The sequence below is a fragment of the Tetrao urogallus genome (assembly GCF_951394365.1).
Source record: "Tetrao urogallus genome assembly, chromosome: 1".
NCBI classification, from domain to species: Eukaryota; Metazoa; Chordata; class Aves; order Galliformes; family Phasianidae; genus Tetrao; species Tetrao urogallus.
Genome location: NC_136813.1, coordinates 171075071 through 171098382, shown reverse-complemented (window position 1 = coordinate 171098382; position 23312 = coordinate 171075071). Strand labels below are relative to the sequence as shown.

At 51.1% G+C, this 23312-nt stretch overlaps 2 protein-coding genes across 2 annotated transcripts in view; both read left to right on the top strand.

The window, feature by feature from the left end:
• Positions 1 to 3124, top strand: part of LOC306944865 (maestro heat-like repeat-containing protein family member 2B) — a gene marked incomplete at both ends in the record, with an annotated part of 35429 nt that extends 32305 nt beyond the window's left edge. Inside the window, one exon of the mRNA XM_079533493.1 lies at positions 3046 to 3124. Within this exon, the coding sequence (XP_079389619.1) occupies positions 3046 to 3124 (79 nt within the window). The remainder of the gene's footprint in view (positions 1 to 3045) is intronic.
• Positions 3125 to 5863: 2739 nt separating this feature from the next.
• The window catches only part of LOC306944856 (maestro heat-like repeat-containing protein family member 2B), a gene marked incomplete at both ends in the record, with an annotated part of 31466 nt that continues 14017 nt past the window's right edge, over positions 5864 to 23312 (top strand). Inside the window, 30 exons of the mRNA XM_079533484.1 lie at positions 5864 to 5888; positions 6175 to 6296; positions 6436 to 6558; positions 6694 to 6859; positions 7014 to 7112; positions 7258 to 7409; positions 7769 to 7912; positions 8471 to 8563; positions 8847 to 8916; positions 9032 to 9145; positions 9248 to 9321; positions 9654 to 9773; positions 9921 to 10028; positions 10218 to 10377; positions 10506 to 10546; positions 10723 to 10864; positions 11594 to 11646; positions 11991 to 12098; positions 12376 to 12495; positions 12667 to 12789; positions 12924 to 13079; positions 13305 to 13427; positions 13723 to 13802; positions 14209 to 14344; positions 14460 to 14552; positions 14939 to 15025; positions 15199 to 15322; positions 15525 to 15634; positions 16104 to 16256; positions 16479 to 16633. Of these exons, the coding sequence (XP_079389610.1) occupies positions 5864 to 5888; positions 6175 to 6296; positions 6436 to 6558; positions 6694 to 6859; positions 7014 to 7112; positions 7258 to 7409; positions 7769 to 7912; positions 8471 to 8563; positions 8847 to 8916; positions 9032 to 9145; positions 9248 to 9321; positions 9654 to 9773; positions 9921 to 10028; positions 10218 to 10377; positions 10506 to 10546; positions 10723 to 10864; positions 11594 to 11646; positions 11991 to 12098; positions 12376 to 12495; positions 12667 to 12789; positions 12924 to 13079; positions 13305 to 13427; positions 13723 to 13802; positions 14209 to 14344; positions 14460 to 14552; positions 14939 to 15025; positions 15199 to 15322; positions 15525 to 15634; positions 16104 to 16256; positions 16479 to 16633 (3374 nt within the window). The remainder of the gene's footprint in view (positions 5889 to 6174; positions 6297 to 6435; positions 6559 to 6693; positions 6860 to 7013; positions 7113 to 7257; positions 7410 to 7768; positions 7913 to 8470; positions 8564 to 8846; positions 8917 to 9031; positions 9146 to 9247; positions 9322 to 9653; positions 9774 to 9920; positions 10029 to 10217; positions 10378 to 10505; positions 10547 to 10722; positions 10865 to 11593; positions 11647 to 11990; positions 12099 to 12375; positions 12496 to 12666; positions 12790 to 12923; positions 13080 to 13304; positions 13428 to 13722; positions 13803 to 14208; positions 14345 to 14459; positions 14553 to 14938; positions 15026 to 15198; positions 15323 to 15524; positions 15635 to 16103; positions 16257 to 16478; positions 16634 to 23312) is intronic.

Below are 23312 nucleotides of genomic sequence, written 5' to 3'. Positions count from 1 at the left end.
AACAATTTCCTGTCAGGAATGCACAGGGTTCAGGAAGACATGCTCGCATATAGAACACAGTAGTGTTTTGTGATGCACGCATTGCCCATACTTTGTCTATCTGTTCCCATGTCACATTAACCTTTTTTGCTTTAATTGGTCCCAATGCTGCTACTGCTTTCCACAAGTTGGTATAATATGTTTGATTATTTTTGGTCCAAATGGCAGAAACTAAGTTAATCGGGCGTCCATTTTCATTTATGACACTCCAGTCACATAAAGAAGTACTTGAGCGGGTAGTTTCGTTTGCATGGCAAAGTCTCCATCCTGGTGCAAAATTTCCATTGGGAGTTATGGATTTTATTGTTCTACATGAACAAATATGAGGGGGCATTCTTCCTGAACCTTTAGTATGTTTTGTGAGATTTGGAGAATAAAAATCCGTTGCCCAGTGAATTCCCGTTGTAACATTTGTGTCCCAATTTTCTTGCAAAATAATTTGCTCACACAGTGGATTTGTCTGATTCACTTGAAAACATATAGGCAAACTATGTAATTGTCCTGTATAATTGATTTTTGCCGAGAACTGCTGTATGTGATCATCAGAATATTGTCCCATGAACAAGGTTTGATTATTATACACAGGAATGTCTGTTGCTTCTTCCCAAGTCACTGCATGGATCAATGGTGGGTTTGGTACAAATGCCCAGTATGTTTCTGCAGATCCCACATGACGTAACAACCGTAATGTACTTATCAGAAGAGTGAGCAGTTGAAACCGATGCTGCCAAATGGCCTCACGGTTGAGAGAAACCGAGAGGCGTTGCATCTTTCTCCAAAGCTTTCCCATCCGGGTTTTGGGCATGTCGTATAAGTCGCTCTGGGATCCACCGAGGTGATGGTTCGTCTGCGGGAAACACACAAGCATACCCTCGTCCCCACATTAATATCGGATCTGGCCCACGTAATTGCCCATTTAAAGGGTCCCGCCAGTATACTAGTGGTTTAGGTTTATTTGTTGGATTCCAATGTCTGTCTGCAGCTGTTAACCCATCACTATCAACTTGCAAAAAATTGAGGATAAATAAGGCGTGATTTATCAAGGAAGCAGGCGTATCCTTAAAACCCCATATTCCCCGTTCTGATTTTTCTAATTGTTGTTTAATTAGATGATTGTATTTTTCAATGATTCCCTGACCTTGTGGGTTATAAGGGATACCAGTTTTGTGGTGCGTAGAGAATTGTGTACAGAAACGCTTAAAAGTGGAACTAGTATACGCAGGGCCATTATCAGTTTCAATGGCTTTAGGAACGCTGAGTACTGAAAAACAATGTAGCAGATGTGTGCAAACATGGGATGCGCGTTCTCCTGCTAGTGGAGTCACTACTGCAAAATGTGAAAATGTATCTGTTGTTATGTGAACATAAGAAAGTCTACCAAACGAGGGCATGTGCGTTATGTCCATTTGCCATAAATCCCTTGGTTTAAGACCTTGTGGATTTACACCCAAGTGTGGAACAGGTAACAGGGGCGCACAAGCAGAGCAATTTCTGACTATCTGTCGGGCTTGGTCTCTGGTAAGGTGGCAAAGTTTTCTGAGGGTGCGAGCGGAAACATGATGTAATTTATGTAATTGTTCAGCCTTTTGAATATTGGCAACGTAAATTCTAGTATAGTGATCGGCCTTCCTATTGCCGTCGGCTGAGGGTCCGGGAAGATTCGTGTGACTGCGTATATGACCAATATACACAGGATGGTTTCGCATTAAAAGAAGGGATTGAATTAAACTAAGGTATTGTTGAAGAAAGGTTACCTTGGAGTTGATTCGTGGAACAGTTTCTAGCATTTTTAGTGCATTTGCAATGTACACGCTATCAGTAATAATGTTAAGTTTCTGTTGAAATTTAAGAAGAGCCTGATATACTGCATAAAGTTCAGCCATCTGCGCTGACACTTCTGATAACTTCCAAGTAAAAGTTTCATCAGATGTAACTAACGCAGCTTGACCATTAGAGGAACCATCAGTAAAAACAGTTAATGCTGCCGACATTGGTTGGCATTTAACAACAGTTGGGAAAGTAATTAAATGGTAAGCGGCAAACTGAGTATTTTGTCCTTTGGATAATCATTGGAAATTTCTCCTGTATATCCTGCAAGAGCTAGAGTAAATTCATCAAGTACATTTAAGAGCCAAGTGATTTGATCAGATTGATAGGGTAATATAATTGTATTAGGTTCTTTCCCTAAATATGTAACACTAAGCCGACGACCTGTTTGAATGCGTTCAGCTATTAATATAGGATGTGAGCGTAAGGTACCAGAATGAGCGTGTCGTCCATGAATCCAATGTGAAACACCATTTTGATATAATACTCCCATGGGGGTTAAAGGTGTAGGAGGTGTTATTAATTGCCCTGGTTCGGTAATAGAGGCATAAGTAACTTGTGCTGTTTCAATTGCTTGTTCAACTTTCCTCAAGGCTTCTGCTGCCAATGTAGTTAACTGTCGTGGGGAAGTTGGGTCTGGGTCTCCTTCAAGTATCTGAAACAGCCATCCGTAAAAGATACTCTCCTCCTGTAAGTACTGCTTTTGCTATGCTACGCCAATCTGCAGGGGGAAGTACGTTAGAGGCTACTGTCTCTAGTACTGCAGCAGTGAACGGAGCTGTTGGTCCGTATTGCGAACTAGCAGCTTTAAGTTCTTTTTACTGTTTAAAAGGAATCGGTTCATAACCGTTCAAAATACCCCCATTTGCAAGCTGGCGCTGTGTCACCGGGTATGCCTGGGATGGGGGACACTGATCAAGAAATGAATTCATTGTTTCGCCTGCTCGTCTAGCATCTCTCAATGCTAATTGCATGGGAGACTGTTGCGTGAGTAACGTATCTACTCCTGGCAGGGGGGGCATTCGACCTGGTCTAAAGGCAGGCAGAATGACCGGAGGATTGGACACATTATCAGTCGCTGTTAGCGTCTGAACTGCAGCATCAGCAATTTGCAGTGCTGGGAAAGCAGCTGTTAATTCCTTACGTATTTCAACGCCTTCTCTTTCTAATTCTCCCCAGTCATCAGGACCTAGCGTGTCTGGAACTGCGTTATCATCAGGAGGTCGACAAGGTGGCAATTCGCCTGCTGATTTACTAACCCTCGGTTGTTCATACCTCGGAGGGAATGAAGGGGGTGCCGAAGGCATAGATGAAGGGATATGATCTAAAGATTTTGAACGTGGCAGGGTAGGATATAGCTTATCAGTAGAACGAGTAATCCGCTGCCATTTCTCATCCCCTGTGTCTCCTCTGAGACATTCTTTTATTAAGGTCCAAAGCGTAAAGGTATCGATGGGGACTTTCGCAGCACCATGCACAGCGTAATAGCCTTGGAGTCTTTCACCTACTTTGTTCCAAGTTTCAATATTAATTGTCCCGTCCCTGGGAAACCAAGGACAAACTTCCCCTATGAAATCTAAAAAACGACTAATCTGCGCCCGAGTTACCCTTATCCCTCGAGCAACTAACAAAGACTTTAACATTGCTGCAAAAACACCTCTTTCTGTACTTGCAGCGTGACCCATTTCTATTTCTTGAACGATCTGTCCAATTCCCTAGTCCTTGCCTCCCAAAATCAACTTACCAACCGCGGCTCGTAGGAGGAAGCGATGCCTCTTGCCGTTTGGAGTCCGAGATTCCCGGGTTTCGGCACCAAATGACGGAGACCAGCTCAAGACGCCTGGGACAGACGGGCTTAGGCTCTGGTGGCACAAAAGCAATGTTTATTGAAGGCTCATTCTTTTTATAGACTGGATACACTACAAGATCGTAGATAATTAGCAAGTGTGAAACCAAGCACAAAGCAGAGGCTTGTGTGCGAGCAGCTGTTCTTGTACTCCCTTATCCTAGTTTCCAGTGTTCTGCTTACCGAAACCGAAGTTCTTTCTTCCTTTGCCAATCAGTCACTGTTGTTTTTGCTAGAAGTATCCATCCCTTTCAGGGTCACTGTTGTTTTTGCTAGAAGTATCCATCCCTTTCAGGATGAAACACTGTAACACGTGACTGACCCTTTCAGGCCAGTCACGTAGTCCGCACAACAACAGTTCCCTCCATTCCACCCTCTTTTTATCTTTTAAAGTTAAGGGTGGTGGTGGCTTGTGTTTCATTTGTTCTAGCTTGACCCTTTCAATTTCTGTTTTTATTGCCTGTAATTGATGAATTACTGTTCACAAAACACAGGGGACCAGGACAAGTCCTACTAGCAAAAGCACGATCATAAAGCATACTCCATAAAATCCTTTTTGAAAAGACGAGAAAGAGGGAAATGTAGCCTTCAGTGTTTGTACGAAATCCTGTGCTCGGGTTGCTAGGGTTGTATCAAGTTTGTGGGCGTTCATTATGTCTTGTATATGTTGCTGAAATTCCTTTAAATCGGGAGAGGTGTTTGCATTATCCCAAATTCCTTGTAAATGACTTTGAATCTTGTACCAGGGAAATTGTTGTTTTTGTTTTTGTTTTTGTTGTACCAGGGAAAACTGTTGTTTTTGCTAGAAGTATCCATCCCTTTCAGGATGAAACACTGTAACACGTGACTGACCCTTTCAGGGCAGTCACCAAGTCCGCACAACAACAGTTACCCTTCAAGGCCACAGGCAGAGCTGTCAGCTGCTGCAGCTGGGCTGGAAATCTGCTCCTGCTGGTGCTCGCCATAGGGAATTAGGCCAAGGGAACAGCACTGGGAGGTCAGTCTCCAAATCCAGTGTTTAAAGGGAGCTTTTCTTACACTCATTTTCACACATGCCTATTTGTGTGCCTTCATGCCATTGCAGAGCTCACCTGGCTGCATTTCCACATGCAAAGAATTGGTATGCGTGTTTTCGGTGCTTGTGTATGCACGTGCATACATACACACTGACGGGAGGAGAGGCGTTGCATTAAGCTGACTGCATCTACGTTTGAAGCAGATTTGATAATGACCCTAAATATGGACCCAAGTGTTTCTTCTGCTGCTAACTGACCTAATGGATTTCATATTTGTATTTGCGGTATTTGTCACCACAAAATGCCAAGGAATCCTCAAGTTTGATAATGCCCCTCTCCTTACTCACTCAGCTGCAGCCCCTTACACAATACTTTGTCTGTCTGATTTACACAGAATTCCTGACAGGACCAACGTACACCCTGTGTATTCACAGTTTCACTAAATGTCAGGGATTGGGAGGGAACTTGAAAGATCATCCAGTCCAATCCCCCTGCCTTAGCAGGAACACCTAGATTAGGTCAGGCACGAATGTGTCCAGGCAGGTTCTGAACGTCTCCAGAGAGGGAGACCCCACAGCCTCTCTGGGCAGCCCGTTCCGCTGTTCTGCTACATTCACCATAAAGAAGTTTTTTTTTCTCGTATGAATGTATTCATTTTTGATCAGATGCGGTGGAGTCTCCTTAACATCTCTGACACGTGCCCCCAGTAGACAGCCAAGCTCTCTGGAGAGGTTGTCTGGGCAGCAGATGGGGGCCTCAGTGCCTCCCGGCATGGAGTCCCCAGTCACTAAGACAACGCCGGGCAACGGTGCCCAGCAGCTGCTCCCTGGCAGGGGCTCTCCATCACCCGCTGAGGTCATTCCCTGCGTCAGCATGGAACCGGAACCCCAGAGCCGATTGCGTCACACAAACGTGCTGTGTTTGAGAGCCTGCAGGGTTGCCCTGGGGACCTGTGTGGTCCCCAGCCCGGGCTGTGTCACTCATTCTCTGTGAGGCAACACTGCAGTGTGGTGTCACAGTGGCTGCCTCATACACCCTTGTGGAGCGGTGGGAGCGGTGGCTCAGTCCGCTTGTGGGACCCGCAGGAAGTGGAACCAGAGAGAGCTTTGCGTCTATCTGGAGGCATCCTGCTATCATGGAGAGGCTGAGAGCCCTTCGAGGTGAGTCCCTCCACCTCTCCGGACCCCGTGACGCTGCCCGAGCACACGTGTGCCTCCAGTGTGTGTTTAGGACGTGCCAGCAGCACTGTCCTTGCTCTGCCGAGTGCAGCTGCTCACCGTGGTTTCCCCAGGACCCCAGCAAGGGGAAAGCTCCCTCCCCTGCCCCCACCAACCACACGCAGCCTCGCGCTGTGGAGCTGGAGGAGCGTTCCTCCCACAGCTGGCCGGATGCTAGGCCCTGGCTCCAAGCAACACCTGCAGCAGCTGCTCTGCTCTTTCCTTCCAGGTCTCTTTGCTTGTGTGGGCTGCGTGCCCAGGCGTACGCTTCGCAGGGAGAGAAGCAGGGTGTCAAGCCCTGTCCCTACCTGCGCCGCGACCTTACTGCTTCAGCGCCTGCAAGATCGGGAGGTGAGCTGGGGACATCCAACCACCAACCCTTGCCCTCCTGGCCCGGGGCCACGGTGCCGTGGGTGCCAGGCCCGGCAGCACATCCACAGAGCGATGGGTGGCAGCGGGCAAAGCGAGCGTGACTGATCCTTGTCCCCAGGGTGACCGAGCGCAGGCGTACTGTGAGCTGGAGAGCGCCCTGTGCCAAGACAGCAGCCGCCCGCCGTGCGGAGTGGTGAACCGGCTGCTGGCAGAGGTGTCCCGGGACCTGACGGCAGCCCAGGTGAGGGCTCACTCCCAAAGGCAAAGGGAACCGCCTGCCCACGCTGGTGTTCTGCTGGCGCATGGTGGTGCCTTAGCTCTTCCAAGGGCCTCAGGCAGTCTCCTGGGCCGCGTGTCACCAGTGACTCTCTTCCAGGGCGTGACCAGCAATGTCAAGACAGCTGCCAGCAATGTCCTGGTGGCTCTGGCTCGGACGCACTTCACCTTGGTGATGGCTGAGCTCCAGAGCCACCTGAAGGCCACGGGGGACATGTGCAAGGAGTTGGTGCTCATCACCCTGAGCAAACTCTTCAGCACCTATGGTAGAGTACCCTCAACCTCCTGACATCTAGAACAACCGGGAAAGGGGTCTCTGCCCTCTGAGTGTGATCTGCACTGAGCTGGGGGCCGCAGGGCTGCTGTCCACCTACCTTGCTGCCGGGGCTCTGACTGTGGCCCTCTCCTTCCTTTCCGCAGCTCCACAGTGCATCTCCTTTGTGTGGCTGATGCTGGCAGGCCTGCGCAGTGTGGTGGGCCAGGTGAAGAGTGGCCAGGTCCTGCGCATCGCTTGTGCTGGTGAGTGCCGGCCCCAGAGCAGCCCTGCTGCAGACTCTCACAGGCTCCGTTTTCTCTCACTCTCTTAAACAAACAAACAAACAAACAAACAAACAAACAAACAAACAAATATTGTTTTTTAATTATTTTTATTTTGTTTTTTCAGTTTTGAAACAGTGGCTGGATGGAGTCAAGAATTACTTGTCCTCAGGAATGCAGTGCCCCTGGACTGCCATGGAGAAAGAGCAGAGCTATGAGAACCTTCACGAGCTGCTCTTCTCTGTGGTGTGGAACTGGCAAGACTGCCAGGAGGAAAAGGTGAGCCCTGCTGCATTCCCAGCCCAGGATGGCAGCAGGGGCACCCATGTCGGCAGCTCTGTCTGTGCCCGGTGGGCTGAGAGCTGATGGGTGATGAGAGGGAGTGGGCTGGCTCTGCAAAGGGCCCTGAAGTGGCTCTGTGCCAGGGAGCAGCTGCATGTCACAGCACTGTGGCAGGAGGAGCTGGGGATGAGGGTATGGGGAAAAGCTGCCTGCCCTCCAGAGCAAGCCCATCTCCTGCCAGGCGTGGGGGTGTGGGGGTGTGGGGGTGTGGGGAAGGGGAAGGGAAAGGGAAAGCCCTCTGCGTAGGAAGGGCAGACCTTCAGTCTTTGATGCCGGGCCTCTGCCATCCTCTCCAGGACAAACAGGCCGTCCTTGGGGCTGTGGCTGCCATGTTGGAGGTTCTCCTGCAAGAGGAGCAGCACCAAGAGCAGGTCTGGGAGCAGCTCCTCTGGCTCGTTCACCCGTGTCAGGAGATCCAAGACACCTGCAGGGTGGCCAAGGTGAGAGACATTGCGCAGGGCTCAGGGTAGACGTGGGGCCCGTGCAAATGCCACCAGGGGTCAGGGGGATGCAGGGAGGAGGTGGGGAGCCCTTGGAGAAAGAAGGAATGGGTGTTCAAGGGAGCTCTGAGGCTTCCTGAGCTCTTCAGTCAGAGAAGGAACAACCCGGACAGGAGCCAGGAGGGAACCAAGAATCACTGGGGCTCATCTCCTGGGGATGGGGATGGGATCTCGTGGGGCTTCACCACCACTGTGGGGCTCTGAGTGCCTGAGGAGCTCTATGCTAACAATTGGGAGGACCACATCCAGTTGCATCTGATGGGGGAGAAGTGGGCTGCTGGGTGGGCAATGCCTGCAAATGATGCCCAAACACGGCATGCTCGATTGAGAGCAGAGAGACTCTCTTGGTGCCGCTGGGAGGTGGGGGATAAACAAGAACGCCTGTGCAGGAGCTTCTCCCTGCAGAGAAACAGTTGGGAATTGGGAAACAGTTTCTCCACTCCTGGCTGGTGGCTAGATGTGGCTTCATCCCTTTCTTCCTCTCCCGCTCTCTTGCAGAGCCTCACTATCTTCCTGGAGGCCTTAGGGGGCATTGAGTCTGCAATCCCAGGGGACAAGTTTCTGGACGTCACCACGGCCGTGTTTTACCAGGTAAGGGGAGCCTATCCTTGCGCCCACAGCAGTTTCCCTTGTGGCTAAGTCGACTGCAAAGCTGCGAGCCCCGGAATAAGGAGGCTCAGCCTTAGCTCCTGCATGCTCAAGGCTGTTCCAGAGCCATGCATGTACTCTCGGGGATGCTGCGGGGTGGGCTGGGCTGGGTTTTGCCTGCCTGTCCTCTTCCCGAGAGTGCCCAGGGAGACGAGAGCGGGCAGCACAGTGTCTTTTCCGTCCTCAGTGCTGATGTGATTGTATCAAATGGACCTTGTTCCCACAGCTCTATGACGACAGCAAGCAGCACAGCGAGGCTGATCGTGCACAGCTGACCCACTGCATCATGCTGCAGGGTAAGGAGAGGGGCTTGGGCGATGCTTGGCGCTGCCCTGGCCAAAACCTCTCTCACAAAGCTCAGGAATGGGCGTGAGGTTCTTGCTAACATAGCGTGGGATTTCCTCCCTGCAGCCCGGATCTGCCCAGAGGAAACCATCCTGTTTCTGCAGTCGCAGCTGGGCGATGACTGGGAGCCTGGATGCGTGGCAGCCCTGGGTCTGCTGGGTGCTCTGGCTCGCTCTGATGGTCAGTACCACGGGTTGGTCAGTACCACGCCTTGGGACTGCCAGGGCTCCCTTCTGCCATCTGCGCTGTGGCTCCGCTCATGCTTCTGTGCATCTCTTGCAGAGCCCATGATGACGGAGATGCTGCCCCAGGTCGTCGAGGCTGTGCAGCGTCTGTGCAGCGACCCCAGCATCCGGGTGAGCTGGTTTGGGAAAAGAAAGCGCTGTCGGGGTGGTGATGCTGCTGCCAGCACGGGCAGGGCTGGGGTGACTAGAGAGGTGCTGGGCCATTGACCAGGCGGTCACGATGGCTCCTGTGGGGAGAGCAGGCAGAGTGGAGCGGGCGGGTCCCTGTGCTGTGCATGGAAAGTGCACAGCCTGGTGCTAAGGCCTGGCCCTCACCTCAGTAGCTAAAGCCTCTCCACTGCTCTTGCTGTCTCTGCTCATGCCCAAAGGGCTGCCCCAATGAGCAGGTGGCTTCCCTTTGCCTTCTGACCAGGAAAATCACACCCAGAATTGACCCCTTGCAGGTGAGGACGGCTATTCTGTATTTCATCAAGGATCTGCTCAGTTCTAACACCCGGAGCTGCTCAGCCTGGGATGTGGTAGGGCACCTCTTCAGGGAGTTCAGCCGCGCCACAGGAAGAAGGGTAAGGACAGTGGGCAGCATCTTCTTTTGGAAGACCCGTGCTGCTCAGAGGCTGCTATACAGAAGCACCGCTGGGGCCACACCTGAGCCTCCTGAGAGGCTCCTGAGAACTGAGCATAAGCAGTGTTTCAACACCATTCTGGTGCAGGCAACCGGAAACCTTTCTGCCCGGGAAGCCCAGGAAGAAGGAGCTCTCCAGGAGCTTTGCATGGACATCCTGGCATCACTGGACGTCTCTGTGAGAGGGATGTCCAAAGTAAGTCACGCTCTGCCCTGCTGCTGCTCCCTGCCTTTGCGCCACGTGTTCCTCGTCCCATTCCAAGACCCCAGGTCTCTCCTCCAATGTGCTCTGAAGCACACAGGACTCAGGGAAATTCACAGAGTCCTCTTCATCTCTGAGCGGAAGCGGGAATGCTGACCTGCTCAACTGCCTCGTTCCCTACAGCTCCTGTGGCCGCGGCTGCTGTTGTTTGTGGTGCCAGCGCAGTACACGGGTATGCTGATCCCAGTCTCCCGCTGTGTCTGTGCCCTGGCTGAGAGAGAGGAGCTGACAGGACGGCCGATAGAACATCTGGATCGCCATTTCGTCAGCTCCATGTTTCAAGGTAGGAGCAAAAACTCCCCCAGTGAGCTCTGCTGACCTGTGGTAGCAGCCAGAAGGGACAGCGGAGGTGCGTGTGGCTGGGCACGCAGTGTCTGGGAGTCTTACTCAGCACTTTTTGTCTCTTTGCAGGCCCACTGCTGACGCCCCAGACACTGCTGGCACGACTGCTGGTGAGTAGATGCTCCAGAGGCCGGTTCTACGAGCACCCAGGAGGAAGCAGCATGGCCATGGGCAAAGCTGTTGGCTGCTCACTGCCTGCCAGAGCAGAGCCGAGCTGCTTCCATCCTGGGGGGAAGCCGTTGCTCTTGCTGCAGAAGCGACCCTGCTTTTTCTTGCTCTCACTCAGGTGGTGGCAGGCAGCCCTGTTGCAGGCAGCCAACTCCAAGCTGCTGCCTTACTGCTGATGAAAAACCTCCACAGCAGGTTCCACAGAGCTGTGGGGGCCATGTGGGCTACTGAAATCCCCCTGCTGCTGCAGTGTCTTGAAGGTACAGCACTGGAGGGGAAGAAGAGGCAGAGGCAGAGGCAGAGGCAGGGAAGGGAAGGGAAGGGAAGGGAAGGGAAGGGAAGGGAAGGGAAGGGAAGGGAAGGGAAGGGAAGGGAAGGGAAGGGAAGGGAAGGGAAGGGAAGGGAAGGGAAGGGAAGGGAAGGGAAGGGAAGGGAAGGGAAGGGAAGGGAAGGGAAGGGAAGGGAAGGGAAGGGAAGGGAAGGGAAGGGAAGGGAAGGGAAGGGAAGGGAAGGGAAGGGAAGGGAAGGGAAGGGAAGGGAAGGGAAGGGAAGGGAAGGGAAGGGAAGGGAAGGGAAGGGAAGGGAAGGGAAGGGAAGGGAAGGGAAGGGAAGGGAAGGGAAGGGGGGGAGTGAAAATGCAGCTCTGTAGCATGGCAGAGGGGAAGCACTGCCTGCAGCCCAATTCTTGCTCTGCTGCTGCCGTTCCCATTCCTGGGAGTCAGCACTGAGGCCCAGGGACCTATCCCACCAGAGATCTGCCCATTCCAGGACAGGGATGGGCCCTTCACGTCCCCTCAGACAGCAGCCTTGGAGCACTTAGTTCCGTGTTCCTGCGGAGGCAGTGTCTGTGGGGAGGGACAGGTCATTGTGGAGGAGGTGCGGGTCCCAGCTTGGCAGTGTCAAGTGCCCAGGCCAAGCCAGGTTTGCAGCAGCTCTTCTTCTGTGCCTTGATCCCAAGTCAGGGTCTTTTTCTTCCTATTGCTGTGCAGGGAGAAATGAGAGCTTCCCGGACACTGCCGAGTTTGAGCGCCGTCTGCTAAAGGTACAGCATTGCCGGGAGGCGCGGTGCAGAGAAGTGCTTGCCTGCCCCAAGGAGCCCCGCTCCCACATGAGCCGCTGTGGGACAGGAACAGCCTCTCAAGCGCTGCTGCGGAGCGGAGCGGAGCGGCCGCCCGCCTTTGTGGCGCTGCCTCTTCCGCTCTGTCCCAAGCCCAGGGGGGTCTGATGAGAAGAGCAGCAGGCGGCTTTGATGGAGGGAGGGAATGCTGGGGGAGCTGGGAGAGGGACTGTTCTTCCAGGCACCTCTCCCCAGAGGCCTGCAGCAACTTGGGAGTGAGGGAAGAGGCAAAGGGCAAGGGAACATTGTCTTCTCCTGTTCTCCAACAGTTCCTGAAGGCGTCGCTGGACACAATAGAGGAGAAGGCATGGATCGAGGCCCTGAGCTGTGAGCTGAGCCAGCGGCTGAGCAGCTCTGCCAGCAGCTCTGCAGAAAAGGTGAGTTCCCCCCGGCTCTACGCAGCGGTGCAGCTGCAGGTGTCCAGCGGGGGCTGGGGCTGCGGCTGGTGCTCTGCCCACGCGGGATGCTGATGCTGCTTCCCCAGTCTGTGCCCCCCGGAGGGCCTTTCCCTGCAATCTGCCCGGGGATGGCTAAAGCTCGGCCCCGCAGCTGCTCTCAGCAACCGCCAGGGAGCTTGGGTCCTCCCCACCTGGCCCTCCGCCAGCAGGTTAAGCTGCTGCCACATCTCAGCTTCTTCCTTCCCTTCCCATGCAGTCGTTCCTGTGCAAGGCTCTGGGCACGGTGCTGGGATCCTGTAAGGGAGTCCTCCACGTCCAGGAGAAGCTGCTCCAGCACCTGGAGGAGGCAAATGCAGAGGAGCCATGTGAGGCCCAGGTGAGCTCTCCTCTCCTCCAGCTCCTGTCAGCATCCCCGCTCTGGCCCTGGGGCAGAGGCCTTCTCCTGGCCCTGCTCGGGGCCTTTCAACCTCCGCACTGCTGCCATTTTCCTCAGGAGAGGACCTGTAGATTCAGGCCTGTGCCAACGGCCCCTTGTTCTTTTGTGCAGGGAATCATCTCTCTTCTCAGCCATGCTGCTGAGAGTAACTTCCACACAGTCCTGGCCACGCTCACCATGTTTGCGTCCAGGCTGTGCAAAGGCCGCAATGCCAGGATTTCCAGGCGCAAGAAGGTAAAGCGTTACGGGTTTCCATCTTGGCATTCTTCTGCCTTATTTTCCCTGCAGCTCCTGCCTTGGGAGCCCAGGTGCATCGCGGGGCACTGGGGGCCGTTAGCGAGTCTCTCAAGGCATTTCTTCCCACACAGATGGAGCTGGACGGCACGAGAGCTCATGCCACACGCAGCGCTCTCATGCTCGCCCACGGCAGCGTGGCACTGCGTGCCTCCCAAGAACAGCTGCTCGCCCACCTGGAGGGAGACATCGTGGGCAACATCCTGATGCTCTACAGCTGCAGCTGCCGGGTGAGAGCTCAAAGCGTGCCAGGGTGTCTGAGCGCCCAGCTGCAGCCCCTCCACATGGGGAGATGCTGAGATGGGCCTTCCCTTTCCAAAGGTCCCCCGGGGAACTGTTTGTGCCCAGATAAAGATCCAAGCCCTTCCCTTAGCCTTGTCCCCACGTGTCCCCCTTGCAGCCCCCTTGTGTCCCTTCCCGCAGTTCAAAGAATGTTCTTCTCTCTTGCTCCTCAGGACTTGCAGAACAACCTCGCGCTGGTGCAGAGCATCACCGACTGCAGCTCTGCCTTCCAAGCTGTGGGTGATTCTGCAAGCTTTAACCCCTCCCTGAAGGGAAAGCTTCTGGAAATCCTGATGGTGAGTGCCTAGAGACAGGGCTGTCTGCAGAGGAGTTCTGGGCTGCGCCACAAGGCTCGCTTCCCTGGGGGCATGCAGGTCTCCAGCAGCCACACGTCTCCAGCTGGTGGGGACTTTGGGTGCTGGCAGGCAGCGGCTGGGCAGCGGGCTAGGTGCACCAGCTGCTGCATCCTGCAGCGCTTCCATGGGAAAGTGATGGGGCTGGTGTGTGGCAGTTGTGCCTGTCTCGGGGCCGGGTGGAACAGCTCTTGTGTGCCCCTTGCCCACTTTGACACTGTCTCTCTGGGACTTGCAGGACCTGATGAAGAAGTATTACTCGGGCATCCCTGTCTCCCCAGTGCCTCTCAAGGTGGTTCTGGCCCTGGAGCAGTTGAGGTAAGGGCTGAGGTTGCAAGTCAGGATGGTGATCCCCATTTTGGGCAGCTCCTGAGGGCCTGGAGGGGTCGGGGGGGAGGAGCCCCATCTACAGCAGGAGAGACGGCTGGGCTGTTGTGCCCAGCAAAGCTGAGGTTCTGGCCAGGGAGAAAGGCCCTGGTGCTCCTGTCCCCTGGCAGGGAAGAGAGGGAGAGCTGGGGTCTCCTTCCCTCCAGAGCGGGAGGTGGTTCACTGCTGCCGGGGAGGAGGTGGGCGCTGCTGGAACTGAAGGCAGTGCTCAGCAGCAGGAGCTGGGTGGGGCTATTGGCTTTGTAGCTGTCCATTAGGAGAAACTCCGATGTTGTCTGAACCAGTCTGGAGAGGTAAAGACCCTTTCTGATTGTTCTTCCTGTTTTCCTCCTCTCAGCAAGCTGAAGCCCTCCTCTGAAAGCAAGGACCTGCGTGAGATGTTGGTCCTGTGCTGCAAGAACATCGTGACACACCCTTCAGCAGAGATGATGCTGAAGATCAGGAAGTCACAGCAAGCAGCACAGTACCTGCAGGTAACCTGCCGTAACTTTCCCAGCCACCTCTCGGTCAAAGCCTACCTCAGCACACACAACCTCTGCTCTGGCAGCAGCCGAGATGCTACACGTCACTCCCCTCTTCTGCTTTCAGCTTCAGCAAACATCACTGAAAGCTCTGGGCCGGCTCATGGTGGTCCTGCTGGAGACAGAGCCCAGCGGCGGCTTCTTTCAGAACATAGTCCATGTGAGTAGTCGTGGGGCAAGGGAGAAAGCATGGTGCCTGTCAATAGCGGGGGCAGAGATCTGGGGACTGAGAGGAGGATGAGAGGGGGAGAAATCTCCTGCTGACGTGCCAGCTCACTGCGAGCTCAGAAATGGGCCCTGCAGGGGGAAAGCAGGAGCCAGCCCCTGGCAGGCCACAGCCAAGGAAAAGCTCCTGGGTTGGGAGGCAGGAGTGACTGCAGAGAGCGGGGCGGCAGTGCCGGTGCTCTGTGAGGCAGGAGGCCACATGGAGCAACAGGGCAGGCCTTGAGGGAAAGTGCTGGGAAAGGAGGGACAGGGAGAGGGGTGGCAGGAAGGGAAAGAAAAGACATCCTCAGTGAGACAGATGCTCTACCCCAGGTGCTGCAGAAATCGATGGTCTCAAGCAACGTGTGGGAGCGCCAGAGGGCCCTGCAGACCTGCTCCCAGCTGCTGGCTGTTTGTGAAGAGCTTCAAGTGAGTAAAGAGCCCCACCGCATGCCCCCTGCTCCCTCCCCAGCGCCCCTGAGCTGGAAGGCGAGCTCTGCCCAGCTGTGCATGCTGTGTCATGGCATGGGAAGGCACAGATGGGAGAAGCTGGGGAGAGCTGGGGCCATCTACAGCTTTGTTCCTGCCTCTCACCCCTGCAGAGAAGAGATGCCTGTGAGCACTTTGGCTCCTTGGTGGGATTGCTGGCGCCTCTGACTTGTGACCCCATGCCCGCATCCCGCCAGCTGGCTGTCACCTGTCTGAGCTCCCTTCTGCGAATCCAGGGTGAGTGGAGCAGGCGTGCTCCAGCCCTCTGCCCTCCTCTGTAGCCCTACCAGAGCCCCACGGGCTAGGCCCTGTTTACAGGAGGGAGAGGCACCGTGCACAGCTCTCTTCTTGTCCCCACCCTGTCCTCTGTCTTTCTCCCGTGGAAAGCAGTTTCATTCCCAGAAGCATGACTTCCCTTTTCTCCCTGTGCTCTTTCCAGCCAAAGCGACCATCACAGAGATCGAGACGGGTGACATCGGGAGCCTGTGCGAGGGGCTGCATGCCTGCAGCATCGCCTCTCAGCTGCAGGCCACATCCAAAATGGCCATGGTATGTGGACCCAAGAAGGGGTGGGGTGATCTCTGTGCGTAGGCTTCTGCAGAACCCTGTGCTGCTCCCAGCCTCTCACACTGTTTCCCAAATGAGCTGTTACCCTGAGTCCTCTTTTCCCAGTGCAAGAAGCAGGAGGCTCTGAGCTATGTCTGGCCTTCAGGCACCCAGTGCAAGGAGCTGACTCCATGATGTGCGTTTGTGTGTGTGAGTGCACTTGCATGCATGTGTGATTGTGGCTGCTGGGAGGTAGGCTTTGCACGTAAGCAAACACCATGGGTGCAGAAGCTGAGAGAAGGCTCAGCCGCCTTCCGTATAAACATCAGGGTGCAGACAGCGGGAGCGCTGTGATTGCTGCCTGAATGAGCGGCACGCCGCTGAGCTAAGAATGCCCTCAAGGCTGCTTTCTGTTCCGAAGAGCTGCAGCAGAGCAGTGATGGGATCTCTCCCGCTTCTCATTTCTCTGCAGATCGTGTGCAGAAACTTCCCCCTAGAGCGCACCGTTGACTTCATGACTGCCATCAAGGAGACCATCCGGAAAGCCAACGGAGTGCGCGTGCGTGCTGCTGGGAAGTGGATGACCACCTTCCTGCAGATGCACGGGAAGGACATCTGTTGGAACGTAAGAGACTTTCTTTCACGTGTCTTGGACTTTTGCTGGCTGTTGCACTCTGACTTGTGCCCTTTGCCCCTTGTGCTCAGGGCGTGGAGACCAGGGTAGCTGGCATGAAATTCAGGCTTCGGACTTGGCAACATGTCAAGGGAGCAGGCACTGCTCATGCGCTGAATGTCCCTGGTTGGGAGTCCAGGGTGCAGCAAGTCATTCTTTCTCTTCTTCTCTCAGGTGCCTCCGATCCTCTACATCCTGCGCAGCATCACATCGTTTGCGCAGCAGAGCACGTTCCTGCCCTTCCTGTGCCAGGCGGTGGTCATCCTCACCCGCTGTCACACTGAGGCCGTGATGCACAACTTCTCCCGGCCGCTTGGGCCAACGGACAGGTACTGGCACTCCCGCCTTTGCTGTTGCTGCAGAGGGATGTAGGGAGGAGGCAGCTTTTCTTTGTTGTGAATAGTCTCAAGTTGCGACTCTACTTTTTCTAGTGAGACATGGAGGAGAATAAGAGAATTTTGTCTTCAGCAATGGAGCCAATAGAAAGAAGAAGAAAGGATAAGAAAGGAAGGGAGGAGAGGAAAGGAGCAGGGAAGGAAAAAGGGAATGAAAAGGGAAATTTGAAAGGAGAAAAGGAGAAAAGGAGAAAAGGAGAAAAGGAGAAAAGAAGAGAAGAGAACGAGAAAAGAGAATATGAGCTGAAAAATTGTATTATTTATTATAAATAAATATATCAATATATAAATATATCAATATATCAATATATCAATATATAAATATATAAACAGTACTTTTTTTTTTTTTTTTTACCACGTCTTTATTTCAATAGCTGCTGTCTCTTCTCCATACCAGTTACAGAATCACAGTCACCAAATGTCAGGGATTGGAAGAAAGCTCAAAAGCTCATCTAATCTAATCCCCCTGCTGGGAACACCTAGATTAGGTCACACAGGAATGTGTCCAGGCAGGTTTTGAATGTCTCCAGAGAGGGAGACCCCACAACCTCTCTGGACAGCCCGTTCCAATATTCTGTTACCACCACCAGGAAGTTTTTTTTCTAGCATTAATGTGGAACCTCTCATGTTCCAGCTTGTACCCATTGCCCTTATCCTGACACTGGATGTCACTGAGAAAAGCCTGGCTCCATCCTCCTGACAGACATCCTTTACATTTTTATAAGCGTTCATTAGGTCACCTCTCAGTCTCCTCCAAGCCAAAGCTTCCTCAGACTTTCCTCGTAAGGGAGATGCTCTGGTCCCTTCATCATCTCTGTGGCTCTGTGCTGGACTCTCTCAAGCAGTTCCCTGTCCTTCTTGAACAGAGGGGCCCAGAACTGGACACAATACTCCAGATGCGGTCTCACCAGGGCAGAGTAGAGAAGCAGGAGAACCTCTTTTGACCTAGAAACCATGCCCCTTCCAGTATGTCCCAGGGTGCCATTGGCCTTCTTGGCCACAAGGGCAGAGTGCTGGCTCATGGTCACCCTGCTGTCCACCAGGACCCACAGGTCCCTTTCCCCTACGCTGCTCTCCAACAGGTCAGTCCCTAACCTATGCTGGTATGTGGGGTCATTCAGAGCAATTTAAATCCAGGCCATGACGGAGACCAGCTCAAGACGCCTGGGACAGACGGGCTTAGGCTCTGGTGGCACAAAAGCAATGTTTATTGAAGGCTCATTCTTTTTATAGACTGGATACACTACAAGATCGTAGATAATTAGCAAGTGTGAAACCAAGCACAAAGCAGAGGCTTGTGTGCAAGCAGCTGTTCTTGTACTCCCTTATCCTAGTTTCCAGTGTTCTGCTTACCGAAACCGAAGTTCTTTCTTCCTTTGCCAATCAGTCACTGTTGTTTTTGCTAGAAGTATCCATCCCTTTCAGGGTCACTGTTGTTTTTGCTAGAAGTATCCATCCCTTTCAGGATGAAACACTGTAACACGTGACTGACCCTTTCAGGCCAGTCACGTAGTCCGCACAACAACAGTTCCCTCCATTCCACCCTTTTTTATCTTTTAAAGTTAAGGGTGGTGGTGGCTTGTGTTTCATTTGTTCTAGCTTGACCCTTTCAATTTCTGTTTTTATTGCCTGTAATTGATGAATTACTGTTCGCAAAACACAGGGGACCAGGACAAGTCCTACTAGCAAAAGCACGATCATAAAGCATACTCCATAAAATCCTTTTTGAAAAGACGAGAAAGAGGGAAATGTAGCCTTCAGTGTTTGTACGAAATCTTGTGCTCGGGTTGCTAGGGTTGTATCAAGTTTGTGGGCGTTCATTATGTCTTGTATATGTTGCTGAAATTCCTTTAAATCGGGAGAGGTGTTTGCATTATCCCAAATTCCTTGTAAATGACTTTGAATCTTGTACCAGGGAAATTGAGAGCTATTGTACACTCCTGGTGTGACACATATGGATGTGTATTCTGCATGACAAGTTAGGGATTCCTTAATTTGCATAGTTTCCAGTTGACGTCCCAATATGTCAACTGTATCTTTCAATGAATTCAGCTTCATTTCCATTTTTTCATCCATGCGTTCCTAATTCTTTAAGGCTTTACTAATATTGACAGTGAGATCATTTACGTAATTAGCGGTTTGAATACTTTGTGACAAAGATACTGAGGCAACTGTCGTTATTGTGATAGCAGTGATCAGTGCGGCAATCCCTGCAATTGTAAGTCCTAGTACCCGCTTTTGTCTACTCGATAGTCGCTGCGTAACTATCTCTAACACCTCTGTTCCCCTCTCTGCATACCAATCATGGGTAAGATTTACTGGAATATACACATAGGAGGGTTGCCTAACTAGCAAAAAGGAATCACTAGACCTGTTTATGCAATTCATTATATTACACTCTGTACACGTTACATTTGTGCTATTTACAGAACAATTTCCTGTCAGGAATGCACAGGGTTCAGGAAGACATGCTCGCATATAGAACACAGTAGTGTTTTGTGATGCACGCATTGCCCATACTTTGTCTATCTGTTCCCATGTCACATTAACCTTTTTTGCTTTAATTGGTCCCAATGCTGCTACTGCTTTCCACAAGTTGGTATAATATGTTTGATTATTTTTGGTCCAAATGGCAGAAACTAAGTTAATCGGGCGTCCATTTTCATTTATGACACTCCAGTCACATAAAGAAGTACTTGAGCGGGTAGTTTCGTTTGCATGGCAAAGTCTCCATCCTGGTGCAAAATTTCCATTGGGAGTTATGGATTTTATTGTTCTACATGAACAAATATGAGGGGGCATTCTTCCTGAACCTTTAGTATGTTTTGTGAGATTTGGAGAATAAAAATCCGTTGCCCAGTGAATTCCCGTTGTAACATTTGTGTCCCAATTTTCTTGCAAAATAATTTGCTCACACAGTGGATTTGTCTGATTCACTTGAAAACATATAGGCAAACTATGTAATTGTCCTGTATAATTGATTTTTGCCGAGAACTGCTGTATGTGATCATCAGAATATTGTCCCATGAACAAGGTTTGATTATTATACACAGGAATGTCTGTTGCTTCTTCCCAAGTCACTGCATGGATCAATGGTGGGTTTGGTACAAATGCCCAGTATGTTTCTGCAGATCCCACATGACGTAACAACCGTAATGTACTTATCAGAAGAGTGAGCAGTTGAAACCGATGCTGCCAAATGGCCTCACGGTTGAGAGAAACCGAGAGGCGTTGCATCTTTCTCCAAAGCTTTCCCATCCGGGTTTTGGGCATGTCGTATAAGTCGCTCTGGGATCCACCGAGGTGATGGTTCGTCTGCGGGAAACACACAAGCATACCCTCGTCCCCACATTAATATCGGATCTGGCCCACGTAATTGCCCATTTAAAGGGTCCCGCCAGTATACTAGTGGTTTAGGTTTATTTGTTGGATTCCAATGTCTGTCTGCAGCTGTTAACCCATCACTATCAACTTGCAAAAAATTGAGGATAAATAAGGCGTGATTTATCAAGGAAGCAGGCGTATCCTTAAAACCCCATATTCCCCGTTCTGATTTTTCTAATTGTTGTTTAATTAGATGATTGTATTTTTCAATGATTCCCTGACCTTGTGGGTTATAAGGGATACCAGTTTTGTGGTGCGTAGAGAATTGTGTACAGAAACGCTTAAAAGTGGAACTAGTATACGCAGGGCCATTATCAGTTTCAATGGCTTTAGGAACGCTGAGTACTGAAAAACAATGTAGCAGATGTGTGCAAACATGGGATGCGCGTTCTCCTGCTAGTGGAGTCACTACTGCAAAATGTGAAAATGTATCTGTTGTTATGTGAACATAAGAAAGTCTACCAAACGAGGGCATGTGCGTTATGTCCATTTGCCATAAATCCCTTGGTTTAAGACCTTGTGGATTTACACCCAAGTGTGGAACAGGTAACAGGGGCGCACAAGCAGAGCAATTTCTGACTATCTGTCGGGCTTGGTCTCTGGTAAGGTGGCAAAGTTTTCTGAGGGTGCGAGCGGAAACATGATGTAATTTATGTAATTGTTCAGCCTTTTGAATATTGGCAACGTAAATTCTAGTATAGTGATCGGCCTTCCTATTGCCGTCGGCTGAGGGTCCGGGAAGATTCGTGTGACTGCGTATATGACCAATATACACAGGATGGTTTCGCATTAAAAGAAGGGATTGAATTAAACTAAGGTATTGTTGAAGAAAGGTTACCTTGGAGTTGATTCGTGGAACAGTTTCTAGCATTTTTAGTGCATTTGCAATGTACACGCTATCAGTAATAATGTTAAGTTTCTGTTGAAATTTAAGAAGAGCCTGATATACTGCATAAAGTTCAGCCATCTGCGCTGACACTTCTGATAACTTCCAAGTAAAAGTTTCATCAGATGTAACTAACGCAGCTTGACCATTAGAGGAACCATCAGTAAAAACAGTTAATGCTGCCGACATTGGTTGGCATTTAACAACAGTTGGGAAAGTAATTAAATGGTAAGCGGCAAACTGAGTATTTTGTCCTTTGGATAATCATTGGAAATTTCTCCTGTATATCCTGCAAGAGCTAGAGTAAATTCATCAAGTACATTTAAGAGCCAAGTGATTTGATCAGATTGATAGGGTAATATAATTGTATTAGGTTCTTTCCCTAAATATGTAACACTAAGCCGACGACCTGTTTGAATGCGTTCAGCTATTAATATAGGATGTGAGCGTAAGGTACCAGAATGAGCGTGTCGTCCATGAATCCAATGTGAAACACCATTTTGATATAATACTCCCATGGGGGTTAAAGGTGTAGGAGGTGTTATTAATTGCCCTGGTTCGGTAATAGAGGCATAAGTAACTTGTGCTGTTTCAATTGCTTGTTCAACTTTCCTCAAGGCTTCTGCTGCCAATGTAGTTAACTGTCGTGGGGAAGTTGGGTCTGGGTCTCCTTCAAGTATCTGAAACAGCCATCCGTAAAAGATACTCTCCTCCTGTAAGTACTGCTTTTGCTATGCTACGCCAATCTGCAGGGGGAAGTACGTTAGAGGCTACTGTCTCTAGTACTGCAGCAGTGAACGGAGCTGTTGGTCCGTATTGCGAACTAGCAGCTTTAAGTTCTTTTTACTGTTTAAAAGGAATCGGTTCATAACCGTTCAAAATACCCCCATTTGCAAGCTGGCGCTGTGTCACCGGGTATGCCTGGGATGGGGGACACTGATCAAGAAATGAATTCATTGTTTCGCCTGCTCGTCTAGCATCTCTCAATGCTAATTGCATGGGAGACTGTTGCGTGAGTAACGTATCTACTCCTGGCAGGGGGGGCATTCGACCTGGTCTAAAGGCAGGCAGAATGACCGGAGGATTGGACACATTATCAGTCGCTGTTAGCGTCTGAACTGCAGCATCAGCAATTTGCAGTGCTGGGAAAGCAGCTGTTAATTCCTTACGTATTTCAACGCCTTCTCTTTCTAATTCTCCCCAGTCATCAGGACCTAGCGTGTCTGGAACTGCGTTATCATCAGGAGGTCGACAAGGTGGCAATTCGCCTGCTGATTTACTAACCCTCGGTTGTTCATACCTCGGAGGGAATGAAGGGGGTGCCGAAGGCATAGATGAAGGGATATGATCTAAAGATTTTGAACGTGGCAGGGTAGGATATAGCTTATCAGTAGAACGAGTAATCCGCTGCCATTTCTCATCCCCTGTGTCTCCTCTGAGACATTCTTTTATTAAGGTCCAAAGCGTAAAGGTATCGATGGGGACTTTCGCAGCACCATGCACAGCGTAATAGCCTTGGAGTCTTTCACCTACTTTGTTCCAAGTTTCAATATTAATTGTCCCGTCCCTGGGAAACCAAGGACAAACTTCCCCTATGAAATCTAAAAAACGACTAATCTGCGCCCGAGTTACCCTTATCCCTCGAGCAACTAACAAAGACTTTAACATTGCTGCAAAAACACCTCTTTCTGTACTTGCAGCGTGACCCATTTCTATTTCTTGAACGATCTGTCCAATTCCCTAGTCCTTGCCTCCCAAAATCAACTTACCAACCGCGGCTCGTAGGAGGAAGCGATGCCTCTTGCCGTTTGGAGTCCGAGATTCCCGGGTTTCGGCACCAAATGACGGAGACCAGCTCAAGACGCCTGGGACAGACGGGCTTAGGCTCTGGTGGCACAAAAGCAATGTTTATTGAAGGCTCATTCTTTTTATAGACTGGATACACTACAAGATCGTAGATAATTAGCAAGTGTGAAACCAAGCACAAAGCAGAGGCTTGTGTGCAAGCAGCTGTTCTTGTACTCCCTTATCCTAGTTTCCAGTGTTCTGCTTACCGAAACCGAAGTTCTTTCTTCCTTTGCCAATCAGTCACTGTTGTTTTTGCTAGAAGTATCCATCCCTTTCAGGGTCACTGTTGTTTTTGCTAGAAGTATCCATCCCTTTCAGGATGAAACACTGTAACACGTGACTGACCCTTTCAGGCCAGTCACGTAGTCCGCACAACAACAGTTCCCTCCATTCCACCCTCTTTTTATCTTTTAAAGTTAAGGGTGGTGGTGGCTTGTGTTTCATTTGTTCTAGCTTGACCCTTTCAATTTCTGTTTTTATTGCCTGTAATTGATG